The sequence below is a fragment of the Meriones unguiculatus genome, chromosome 4, assembly GCF_030254825.1.
Source record: "Meriones unguiculatus strain TT.TT164.6M chromosome 4, Bangor_MerUng_6.1, whole genome shotgun sequence".
NCBI lineage: Eukaryota > Metazoa > Chordata > Mammalia > Rodentia > Muridae > Meriones > Meriones unguiculatus.
In genome coordinates, this window is record NC_083352.1 from 97771665 (window position 1) to 97784296 (window position 12632).

A 12632-nucleotide genomic window follows, 5' to 3' on the forward strand; every position below is an offset into this window, starting at 1 on the left:
AGGCAAGGGCCCGGGACTCCTTGGGCCTTGGGTATGTTACCATGCTTCAGTTTCCCCACCCCTAAAGGAAACTGGAGCAAACTAAGATGGTTGTACTTGCACACAGTCTCTGGGGCGCGGGAGTTGAGGCAAGTGCTGAGTCATGACACTGATCATCATGAAGTCTGCTGTGGGCGGGTAACTCCGTTCATAGGGTCATCGCTGAGCTCAAGGCCCCAGATGGCCTTCACAGAAGACTACACACAACCAGCAGTGCTGTTTCAAGCCTTCAACCCTAGAACCTGGGGGGGGGGCGGGCAGAGGCTGGGGTGTCTGGAGTGCAAGGTCATCCCTTGCTATTTAGAAAGTCTGAGGCCAGCCTGGTCTGCAAGAGCCCCTTCCTCAAAAACAAACAGGATGCCCACTCTGTGCTGTGGGTGCCCTGCCAGCCCTCTCGTCCACGTTGTCCTCACAGCAGCAGTGCAGAGCAGGCCTCTCTTCACAGAAGGGCGGGCGTCCTGAAGGGCCAGCACAGTGGACTCAGCTGGGTGGAACTGGAAAGCCCAGACAGGGTTGTAGCTCCGGGGTGACATCTCTATCATGCCATGTGCTCTAGACCAAAGCTTAGAAAATCCTGCAGGCCCTAAGGATCAGGATGGTACCCCATGGCCACCCCACCCCCCACCCCCAGCAGCCCTGGGCTGCACTAACCTAAATTTCCTGAGCTGAGAGTTCAAGGCTGCACCTGGTAGCCTGCCAGGGTAAAAGGGCTAGCCTCCAACCCTTCTCCCCAGAGTGTTCTGCCCAAGGGCCATCCAGAGGGCTCCTCTCCCTTAGAGTGGGCACAGCCTCCTGCCCTCCTCCACAGGCTTCGGTGACCTGTGGGAGGGAGGCTTCCACCCCTGTGGCCACTCACCAGGCTTTTCAACTTCCCTTCCTGGCCTCCAGCTAAGCCTTAACTTCTGTGAAATAATTTAGCAAGACCTGGAGGAGGGGCAGCCCAGGCGGGAGGGTCTCAGTTGTTGCTGCATTCCCTCTGCCATCCCTCGCCCCGCCCCCTCGAAGCCCCGCCCCATATGATGCCCCGCCCCACATGCCGCCTCCTGGGCTCCGTGGTGCAGTATAACCTCAGGAATGGGACTCAGCTTCCCTAAGTCTCCTCTCATGGCCATCAACATGCCGTGTGTGTGCGTACAGTTGGGTCAAGGTGCCAGTAGGAAACACATGGCTGCCCAAAACCGCATTCAGGAAAACGAGTTTAATAAAGCGGTTGTTGAGAGGGGAGGGCCCTGGGAGACATCCGGCAGGTGAGGGAACAGTGAGGACCAGGAGTCAGCACTACCTTTCATGATGACCTGGACGGAGAGGAGGGAGGAGAGGGCAGAAGGGGCAATGGTGCGGTCAGGCTTCAGGCAGGGTCCGTCCGTCCTGAGAGGGGCCCAGCCCCCCCACTGTCTTCTCCTCCCTTCTAATATTCCATTGCAGTCTCTGCATGGGTGAGAGCTGCCCACTCCTCACCCAAGCCACTGACGGTGAAATGACCCAGGGAGGGGCCAAGAATTGAGCTGAGCCTCTGTGGTCCCCAGATCTTCCCCCAGGACGGCCCCGCCTGGCCGCATCCCCACCTCCCACTCTCCATGCACGCAGGAAGTGACCCCTGGGACACAGAGCCCAGGCCCCTCTCCCCACCCTGCTGTGGTTTCAGGGTGCTCTTCTGCGCTCTGTCGTCCCCTGTGACACCCTTTCAGTGCAGCTCAGCAGCTCTGGATGGACATTAATTCAGCAGAGGTAGACAGAAGGGAAGTGGCCCCTCTGTGGATGCCTTGGGGAGAGGAGGAGCCAGAGAGGCCCTTCAGAGCTGACCAAGGGGGACAAAGGTGCTGGGTCTTACACCCCACAGAAGTCACCTGGGAAGGAGTGGGACCTGGGAGGAGCCCACTCTGCGGCTGAGTGGCTCACTGGTCCAGTCAAAGGTACAGAGGAGAGGAGGACACGGATCCTGAGGCTGCTAATGGTGGGTGCCTTCATTTGCTTGGGCTGCTGTAACAAGACACCACAGGCAGACTGACAGAAGCAGAGGCTGTGAGGGAGGGACCAGCCAGACCTTGATTCTTGGCCTCTAGATGCCATTTTCTCCCTGTCGCTAGGCCATCTTTCCCCTGGACTGTCCTGTTTCCCTATTTCCCTCCTCATTTGGGGACGCTGCTCAGACTAGACTGGGGGCCACACTGATGACTTAATTTTCTTTCCTAAAGCGATCATATTCTGAGTCAGTAGGAGGCAATGTTTTAAAATAACCAGTGTGGGGGAGAAGGGACAACCCCAACACACAGCCATCGGGGGAAGGGACCTGTCACCGTGAGAGGGTTTGGGGGTGCAAGAGAAACAGCGGGGGAAAGGATGGGAGGAGAAGAGATGGCCTAGATAGTAGAGGCAGGCAGGTCGGAGGACACCCAGTGTCTGGAAACAGAACTCACCAAGGCTGTTCTCCGCCCCCGTTCCCCAGCCCTGAGCCCTGAGAGAAAGCTGGGAGCCTGCCACATGTCCTGAGGAGGCTCATGGCTTCCTTTGGGGACACAGAGCAGATGGGGCCTGGCATCTCCACACACCGCCAATCAGCAGGGCTGCTACGTCAGAGTGGCCCCAGGGGAGACAGGCAAACGGCTGCCCCGGAAGAACAGGACCACACCTGATTGAGACGCTGCGGCTGCTGTGTCTTCAGAAGCCTGGAACGCCACACTGTGGGGCTGTCCGCCAGTCAGCTGTCCCAGGCTAGACCACCTAGGGCAGGAAGGCTGGGCCAGGACCCAGAGGACTCTGGCCTGGTGGAGCCAGACTCGTTGCAGGGTCAGCAAGCTGCTGCCCCGCCGCCAGACCTAGCCCTCTGCTTGCTTTTATTTTCTTATTTCTTTACCTGTTTATATTATTTGTTGTGTGCAGGCGAGCATGCAGGCAGAGGTCCAAGGACAACTTGTGAACGTCCGTTCTCTCCTTCCACCCTGTGGGTCCCAGGGATCGGACTCAGAAGGTCAGGGTTGGCAGGATGCGTCTTTACCCACTGAGCCGTCACGCTGGCCGGATGCCTTCGTGTTATCTCTGTGGCAATCTCCCCTCTACAGTCCCGGGTTTCTTTCGCCGTATTCCTAACTCCTAGGAAGTAAGGCTGAGTCGTAGTCTGAGGTCTTCCTTCTTTTAACGTCATGGCTCCCCACTCTAATTCCCCATCGGCACTGTTCTCCCACTCGGAGTGTGTGTGTCGGCGCGCTGTCTTTGTTCACGTTTGCCTCATGGCGTCTGCCAACGCCGCCTGTGAGTTCTCTGACTGGCAGATGAGCTGTTTCATGTCGGCACATTTGTGGGTTTTCTGTCGTTCCCCCCCCCCCCCCCGCTTTTGACTTCCAGTTTCATTCTACTGCGCTCATGGAAAAGATTTGGCGGGAGGTGTGGCTCCGTGGCAGAGCACTTGCCTAGCGTGTGTGAGGCCATGGGTTCAAATCTCGAAGCCACACCTGTAAAACAGGGTGACTTCACAGGCCTCGAAGCAGGGTTTCCGCCGAGAACAGCTCCCGGTGATGCCGGGCTGGGCTGCTGTCACTGGTCGCAGAGCCGGCCTGTTGTTCACAGGGCCAGTGTGGACTTGGGTGGGTGGGCAGCACCATGCCGCCTCTGAGCACCTGGTGGTGTGTGACGGAGCATTGGTGATGCTGTCCGCACCTCCAGGAAGAGGCAGCAGGGTCTGGGGGCACCCCTGTCAGGCAGCTGTGTGGGGATCCAGGACTTGGCTGCCTTTGCCCTATACTAGAGGCCCTGGGGTGAATTTATGGGATAAGTAGGACTTTGGGTCACCTTTTGACCTCAGTCTCAAGGTGGGGAAACTGAGGCCCAGAAAGAAGGGCTTTGCTTGAATCCCACAATGCCTCTAGGAACAGTGGGGTGCAAGTCCAGGTAAGCCAGAGGACATCCAAGCCCCAGAGGCCACTACTGTTGATGAGGCCAGCTGTCCTGGGATGCCTCCCTGGAGTCATTCAACAAGTGCCTGGTGGGGACTGAGTGTGGTCAGGAATGGCCCAAGCTGGGATTCCGTCTTTGTCTGCTCCTTCCCTCCATTCCTAGCAAGTGGGCTATCCTGAGCCTCTATTTCCCAAAGCTCACCCACATAGCTGCTGGGTTCCCATGAGGGATTTGAACCCAGGTCTCCCAGATCCCATAATTGACTGTTCCCACAACACCCTCCTCATCCCTCTATCTTCAGACTCACCATGCACGGAGGGGGTCTTTACTGAGCACATAATATGCACCATGGATAAGGCAAAGGGCAAGGCAGGGGCACTTGTATTCTGGACGGGAGATGCAGGCAAGGATAAGAATCAGAGTGGGAATGGTACTGAGTCCATTAAGGACCTGCAACGGAGGTCGGATAGGAACAGTTTTGGGAATTTCGTGCAGGGAAGGGCATTTTGTGTGCCGAATGGAAGAGGTCATAGGCCTCCATGGAAATGAATTGAAATGGGGGCAAGGGGGATGTAGCTGTCAGCCACCGATCTGCCTGAGACCAAGAGGCTGTGGAAGGACCAGGGGGTTACCCAAACACTCCAGAGAGCCCACAGACACCCTGCGCGTGTGTGTGTGTGTGGGGGGAGTGGCAGTGGCGGCTGGGGCTCGGGCCCTGGGGTGCGGCCTCCCATCCAGTCAGTCTCTCCCACCCCGACCCCCGCTGTGCGCCCTGCAGGTGAAGCAGATCATGGAGGAGGCCGTCACCCGAAAGTTTGTCCACGAGGACAGCAGCCACATCATCTCCTTCTGTGGTGAGTGGTGGCCGTGGGGGCGGTGCACCTACGAGCCAGCTCCTGCGTCACGTCGAGCTTTGTGGCTCTGAAGTTATTTTGGGATCCCGGAGGCACTCTGCAGGAGGAAGCGGATTCAGAGTGCGGAACTGTGGGAGAAAGGGTTGAGGCACAAGGGATGGTCACCTCCTCCCTCTGCCCCCGCTGGCTGGGTAAAGGGTGGAGTGAAAGGATCGCCCATGCAGCTCATTTGGTAAAGCGTTTGCCTCAAAGGCACGTACCCCCAGATTCCATTCCCTAAATTGCATAAAGCCAGGCACGGTGGCACCAGCCTGTCACCCCAGCAGGGGGCAGGAGCATCAGAAGATCAAGGTCATCATCAGGTATATATTGATTCCCAGCCAGCCTGGGCCGCAGAGGAGCCTGTGACAGATTTGGGTATGGGGGATGAGCAGCCTCTGAGGCATCTTGAGACTCACACTCAGCAGCCTGAGCTTGGAAGGCTTGGGATCCCAAGCGTGACTCAGACACACACACACACACACACACACACACACAGCCGTCAAGCCAGCCCTGCTCTTGAGGAGCCAGGTTCCCACTGTGTCTGGATGATGGCCAGAGTCAGGGCTCCCTGAGCCAGAGGTCACCGCCAGCAAACAGTGGTGGCCTTTAAAGCAGAACCGCCTGTCTTTCTCCTTGGAACTTGTGTGAGTGGAATGTCTCATTGGAAGCGCACGGAATGGGGATTTCCCTCAGATACCTGAGCAAGGACACCTAGCCAGCCTCCCCACTTCCATCCACACAGCTGGGCACCACCAGTGGGGCTGATGAGGCGTGGAGCATGCTGGGGGCTAGAACAGGGGATGGGGGTGGTATTTTGGCTTCCACTTCTACATAACTGTCCACCACAGAGGAAAGGCAGGGCAGGAACCTGGAGGCAGGAGCTGGTGCAGAGGCCGTGAGGGCTGTTGCTTACTGGCTTGCTCAGCCCACTTTCTTGTAGAAGCCAGGACCACCAGCCCAGGGATGGCCCCACTCCCACTCGTAGGAGGCTGGACTGTCCCACACCTATCAATCAAAAAGATCCCCTATGGACTTGCCTACCAGCCAATCTTGATGAAGACATGCTTTCACTTCCAAGAGGCCTCTGCTGGTGTCAGGATGACAATCCAGAGTAATCTTGGACAAAACCCCCAATTCATTTAGGTTTCTTTGGAGTGTATGTGTAATGTGAGCGTGTATTCACACGTGTACATGTGTTTGTGAGACGGAGGTTGACATGGGGGTGTCTTCCTTATCTTCCTTAGTTACTCTCTACCTTACTGCTTTTGACCCAGGGTCTCTCACGGAACCCAAACCTCACCATTTTGTCTCAATTGGCAGGCCAGCAAAGATCTCATGCGGAAAGTGGAGTGTGTCGATTTAGACATAAATGCACAGCTGGGCGCACTCAGGGAGACAGAGGCAGGCCGGTCTCTGTGAGTTTGAGGCCAGCCTGGTCGACAGAGTGAGTTCAGGGACGGTCAAGGCTATACAGAGAAACCCTGTCTCAGGAAAAAATAAGAAATAAAAAAATAAATGCACACACTTGCATTTATGTTATTAGATTAGAATATCTTATTTACATAAGATGTATTTTTGTACGTTATATGCTTGCGCTGGGTTTTTAGTTTTCCCCTGGGTGTTTCTCTCTGAGGATAAGATGACATGTTGAGACTTGCTGACACAGCTGTCAGTTAAGCTACAGAGGAAGACAGCGCAGTGAAAGAATGGCGTAGCCAGGCCTGGCGGCACAGGGCTGAAACCCCAAGCGCTCAGGAGGCTGAGGTGGGATGGAGGGAAAGCCCACGGCCAGGCTGGGCAACCTAGTAAGACCCTCCCCGTGTCTCATTTACCTATTTTTTTCCCTACAACAAAATACCATGACCAAGGCAAGCTAGAGAAGAAAGCCTCTAACGTGGACTTAACAGATCAGAGGGCTAGTCCGTGGCCATTGTGGTTAGGAGCATGGCCACAGGCAGGCAGGCATGGCTCTGGAGCATAGCTGGGAGCTTGTGTCAGATCCACAGCTGTGAGGTAGAAAGAGAGTGACTGGGGATGGCTTGGGCTTTTGAAGCCTTATTGACACCCCTCCTCCAACAAGGCCACACCTCCTAATCCTTCCCAAATAGTTCCACCAACTGGGGACCAAATATTCAAATGTAAGAGCCTATGAAGGCCATTCTCATTCAAACTACCATACCTTGTCTCAAAGTTAAGAAGGTCCCTGGGGCCCTCTGGTAGAGTACTTGTCTGGCATGTAGCTGGCTCTGTCCCCAGTCCTTCACACCACAGGGGTCAGGTCTTACGGAAGCCCCAGGGAGCCCTGCCTAGAATGCCCGCCTGCATGGGCAGATTGTGCGCTGTCAGGCACTCCTTGGAAATGAAGTACCTGCAACTCAAAATGAAGATCCCAGTGCCGAAAGACAAGCAGCAGGTACCCAAGGGCCTGGTGTCTCTGTGTGTGTGTGAGCTTTGCCAAATGCAGGCCGGCTCCCCATTCCAGGACATGCCCACCTGAGCTCTCACTGCACAGCTGTGTTACAAGCCCAGGGTAGGGTCGGTTCTAACAGTGCCTAGCACCCAGCAGGCCTGTCATAAAAATAAGGCCTTCCTGTATACTCGATTTTTCAGTGAGCATTGAGTATGCACCTAATGTGTACCTGAGGGAAACAGAAGGAGGGTAGAAGGTTCCCAGAAATGCCAGGAGTAAGTTAGGGGCCGTCAGAGTGGCCTGCGCATTTTCTAAAAGGGTTCACTTAAGCCCAGAGTGGGAAAGCCATCTGCCTGAGCTCACACAGCGAGTCAAGAGCAGAGCCCAGAATACAGCAGGCATCCTCTGCTGAAGCAGGGCCAGGGGATGTGCCCAGGGGAACAAATGGGCAGCTAGAGCAACCGCTGCTCCTTCTCAGCTTCCTCTGTGCAAGCACGAGTGTGCTGGATACATGCCTTGGGCCTGGGTTTGAGCTCTGTCCCCACACCTTATCCTCAGTCCAGTTTGCCTTTCTGAGTCTCAGTGTCCACACCCGAAAAGCGGAAATGGTTTTCTACTTGGCCATGACAGAAATTAAACATGGCTTAAGTGTCACATCACAGTGATGATGGTGGTAAAGATGGTGATAATGATGATGATGATGGTAGCGATGATAATGGTGATAAAGATGGTAATGATGGTGGTGATGATGGTAACAATGGTGATGGTGACAATGGTGATGGTGATGATGGTAGTGATGATGATGGTAACAATGGTGATGGAGACAATGGTGATGGTGATGATGGTGGTGATGATGGTGGTGATAATGGTGACAATGGTGATGATGACGGTGGTAACAATGGTGAGGATGGTAGTGACCCTGGTGGTAACGGAGATGATGATGATAACGATGCTGCTGGTGAGGCAGATGGCAATAATGACAGTGTCAACAGCTGGTGAGCATGACTGTGGTGATGATGACGGCGTCGATGGTGGTGGGGTGTTTCTTTGGCTCAGGCGAGGTTCAGTAGCCCTTTGGCCCAGGCTCCTCTCTTTTCTTGGCGGCAGTGATGGCTAACGCTCACTGTGCCGGCTCTGAGTCCCGTGCACTTTGTCAGCTGTCCTGACAGCATGGGGATGGGTTACTTTCTTCTTCGCTCCTCCTCAGGAGAGGCAAGCTGAAAGAGGACATGAGCAGAGATGCCTGTGTTTGTGTCTGTGTGTGTGTGTGTGTGTGTGTGTGTGTGTGTGTGTGAACCATGAGCCTCCCTCCACTCCGTCGGCGCACGGATGCGTTTTCTCTGTAGTGTCGTGACTCCTTGTGCTAGGGAGTGTGGACGAGAGCCAGGACGGCTGCTGACTGTTGTGTCCCCACAGCGGCCGTGGAGGCCTGCGTGCTGCACGGGCTGCGGCGGCGGGCCGCCGGCTTCCTGCGCAGCAACAAGATCGCCGCGCTCTTCATGAAGGTGGGCAAGGGCTTCCCCCCGGCCGAGGAGCTGAGCCGAAAGGTCCAGGATCTGGAGCAGCTCATTGAGAGCGCGTGAGTGTGGCGTGGGGGGACACTCCCCGAAGGTGCACGCCGGCTCCTGTCTCCATCCCAGGACGTGACAGTTGAGAGAAGCGGTGCCCAATGGAAACCACGTTCTCTTTTTATCTGCGCGTGTGTATGTGTGTAATGTGCCTGTGTACATGTCCACGTGTGTGTGTGTGTGTGTGTGTGTGCGCACTCGTGCACATGGGTGCAGATCAGAGGCTGGCGTAAACGTCTTCCTTGATCACTCTACGCCTTGTTTACTGAGACAAGGTCTGTCACCGGAACTCAGAGCCAGCTCTGTTGGTCTAACCTACCCTGGAGAACCACGGCAAAAGGGCTTTGAGGGGAGCTGGGCACACGGGAAGCTGGCCTGGGCTGCGGCCCGTTGGACTGTGGAGCCTTCGGGTGGTGGTTGCGGTGCTGCTGAGGCTGGGGTTGGGGTGAGGGCATGGGGGCTACCTTCCCAAGGTCTCTGCAGGAACTGAAAAATCTAAGCCTCCTTGGCCAGCATTCCTCTCCAAGAGGGTGCAGGGAGGGGAAGGCGAGGGAAGGAGAGGGAAGCAGAGGCAGCAGAGAGGAGGGAGGGACAGCAGGACAGAGGTGGGCCTCTGACCTCCCAGCTGGCAGAACTTACAGCGTCCCCTCAGCCTTGGCCACTCTCTGCCTGCCGTTTTCACTGTCCCCACAGCCACCTTCACTCTCATCACCTCCACTCCCCCTCATCCCCACCCCTTCCACCCCCATCCCCACTCTCACCCTCCACCCACCCCCGTCTCACCTCCACCCCACCCTCCCATCCCCACCCTCACCCCCACCCCTACCCTCACTCTCCACTCCCCATCCCTCCCCCACCATCCCCAAGCCCCTCCCACCCCATCCGCCAGCTAGGAGGGTACTTGTTCTGGCGGTTCCCTGTTTCCTGAGTGTGTTCTCTCCTCCGGCTGGCCTTAAAGGCGAAACCAGATCCAGGGCCTGCAGGAGAATGTGCGGAAGCTGCCGAAGCTGCCCAACCTGTCCCCGCTGGCCATCAAGCACCTGTGGATCCGCACCGCCCTGTTCGAGAGGGTCCTGGACAAAATCGTCCACTATCTGGTGGAAAACAGCAGGTGAGAGACCCACGCGCTGTGCTCTGCCGCCACCTGCTGGCCATTCTGGGAACCGCACCCTCGAGAATAAACAAGTCTAGTTCCCCACCCCAACCCCCTCCCGGAGGTTTGAAAAGGCTCAAACAAAAACTTTCTGCGTTTTTGACCCTGAGCTTGAAAGCTGGGCAATGTGAAAACAGGAGCTTCACATTTAGGGCAAGATGGAGGGATCTTGGATCCCGCCCTTCTGCAACCCCCTCTACTTGATAGCTGTTTGAGGGCAGGACAGCCTACCTCTGTGTGCAGTGGTCTCTCGGGATTAAAAAAAAAAAAATGGAGCGGTTTACAGAGAAGATGTGGAAATGAATTTGGTGGGCCATGGCTTGTTGAGAACACACAGTGGGGCTAGATGCTTCCTCTCCTGGCTCGGTGTCCATCCCGATAAGGGTAGTTACGGATCGGGGGTGCTGGGAATCGAACCCACGGCCTCTACAAGAACAGTGAGCCCTTAACTGTGGAGCCACCCGTCCACCCTGAGATAACTCTTCAGTATATTAATACTTATGATTTAGGCGAGTTTTCAGGGCGCTGGGGGTCATCCCACCCTGCCTCTCACAAACAAGACCATCAGCAAACCGTCAGCGCGGACACTGTGCTGATGACGTCACACATCCATCGGAGCCAAATCCCAGAGGTTTGGGGCTGACGCTTGTCTTGAGCTAACAGGCTAGGACAGTCGGTTAGCACGGCCTTGGAGCCTACACCCTGGCTAGACGGCATTTAATTGCCTTGGTAACAGAAGGACAGCGTCACCCGAGAACCTGACCTCTGACTCCTTTGCTCTCCTAAAATTCTCCCGGTTTAGCGAACCGGTGCCCCAGAGCTCCAGGCCGGGGACCCTTCCCCACCCTCTGCAGCTGAGGCTCCGAGCTGGGCGCCCTCTGCTGGTCCCCATGCAGACCTGCATGTCCTTTCCTCCCCTCAGTAAGTACTACGAGAAGGAGGCGCTCCTGATGGACCCCGTGGACGGTCCCATCCTGGCATCTTTGTTGGGTAAGCGCTCGGCTGTGCGCTGCGTCTGGTCCTCTACTCTTGGGGCGCGGGGGCCTGTCTCTCGCTCTGGCGTCTTCCTGCTGGACTCTGGGGCGTCCTCACTGCCTGGAGGGAGAGGGAGTGATCTGGGGGAGCCTGTTCTGAGGCAATTGGGTGGGGGCGCTTTGGGGGACTCCAGGCTCCCAGCCCTGTGTGCTCCACAGTGGGGCCCTGTGCCCTGGAGTATACCAAGATGAAGACAGCAGACCACTTCTGGACCGACCCCTCTGCCGATGAACTGGTCCAGAGACACCGAATCCACAGCTCCCACCTGAGACAGGACTCTCCCACCAAGCGGCCAGCACTCTGTGTGAGATGGGTGGGCAGTGGGTCGTGGACAGGGTCTGAGCTTGGTCTTGGGGCAGGGGACAGGGTGAGGGGCCTGGAGGTGACTCACGGGCTCACCCCTCGCCCTCCCGTCCTCACACCAGATCCAGAAGAGGCATTCCAGTGGCAGCATGGACGACCGGCCGTCCATCTCCGCACGGGACTACGTCGAGTCCCTGCACCAGAACTCCAGGGCCACCCTGCTCTACGGCAAGAACAATGTTCTGGTTCAGCCAGTAAGTTTCGGTGTGCCTAGATGATGCTCTGAGGATGTGGCTACAGGCTATGAGGGCAGGAGAGGTCCCTCTGACACCGGGACCTTTATTCCTCATTCACCCACCTACTTATTTATATACTCACCCACCTATCTGCTCACTCGTATATGTACCAACAACTCCGTCTATACATCTGTTCAGCTACCAATCTAACTAACCACTCACCCAACCCCCTGTTGTTGTTTCAATCACCCAGTAGCATCTCCCTCCATCCATCCATCCATCCACCCATCCATCCATCCATCCATCCATCCACCCATCCATCCATCCATCCATCCACCCATCTGTGCACCTATCCATCCACATATCCATCCATTCACCTATCCATCCACATATCCATCCATGCACCTATCCATCCACATACCCATCCATCCACCCATCCATCCATCCACCCATCCATCCATCCACCCATCTGTGCACCTATCCATCCACATATCCATCCATCCACCCATCCATCCACCCATCCATCCATCCATCCACCCATCTGTGCACCTATCCATCCACATATCCATCCATCCACCTATCCATCCACATATCCATCCATGCACCTATCCATCCACATACCCATCCATCCACCCATCCATCCATCCACCCATCCACCCATCCATGCACCTATCCATCCACACACCCATCCATCTACCCATCCATCCACCCATCCACCCATCCATCCACCCATCCATCCACCCATCCACCCATCCACCCACCCATCCACCATCCATCCGGCCACTCACCCGGCAATCTCTCCCTTCTTCCACTTGCCAACACCTCCATAATGCATAACTCTGTTTGCTTGCCCACCATCATCTATCTAGCCAGCCCCCCCACTTGTTCATTCATCCATTTGCCAATTTGCCAGTAAGCTATCATTCATCCATCCACGCCCCTGTATATCTGCTCCTACATCTGGCTGTGCGTTATCCATCCAGCATCTATCCTCTCCCTCTCTCTCTCTCTCTCTCTCTCTCTCTCTCTCTCTCTCTCTCTCCCTCTCTCTCTCTCTCTCTCACACACACACACACACACATCCATCTATATCTAAGGACA

General features: G+C 56.1%; 1 protein-coding gene across 5 annotated transcripts in view; it reads left to right on the forward strand.

The window, feature by feature from the left end:
* The window catches only part of Sgsm1 (small G protein signaling modulator 1), a 67974-nt gene that overhangs the window by 19021 nt on the left and 36321 nt on the right, over window positions 1-12632 (forward strand). For 4 of the 5 annotated variants that reach the window (XM_060382599.1, XM_060382598.1, XM_060382600.1 and 1 more), the window contains exons 4-9: window positions 4709-4784; window positions 8653-8815; window positions 9763-9915; window positions 10880-10947; window positions 11151-11296; window positions 11418-11549. In XM_060382599.1, coding sequence (XP_060238582.1) covers window positions 4709-4784; window positions 8653-8815; window positions 9763-9915; window positions 10880-10947; window positions 11151-11296; window positions 11418-11549 — 738 coding nt within the window. The remainder of the gene's footprint in view (window positions 1-4708; window positions 4785-8652; window positions 8816-9762; window positions 9916-10879; window positions 10948-11150; window positions 11297-11417; window positions 11550-12632) is intronic. The other variant, XM_060382596.1, reaches the window with a different exon arrangement.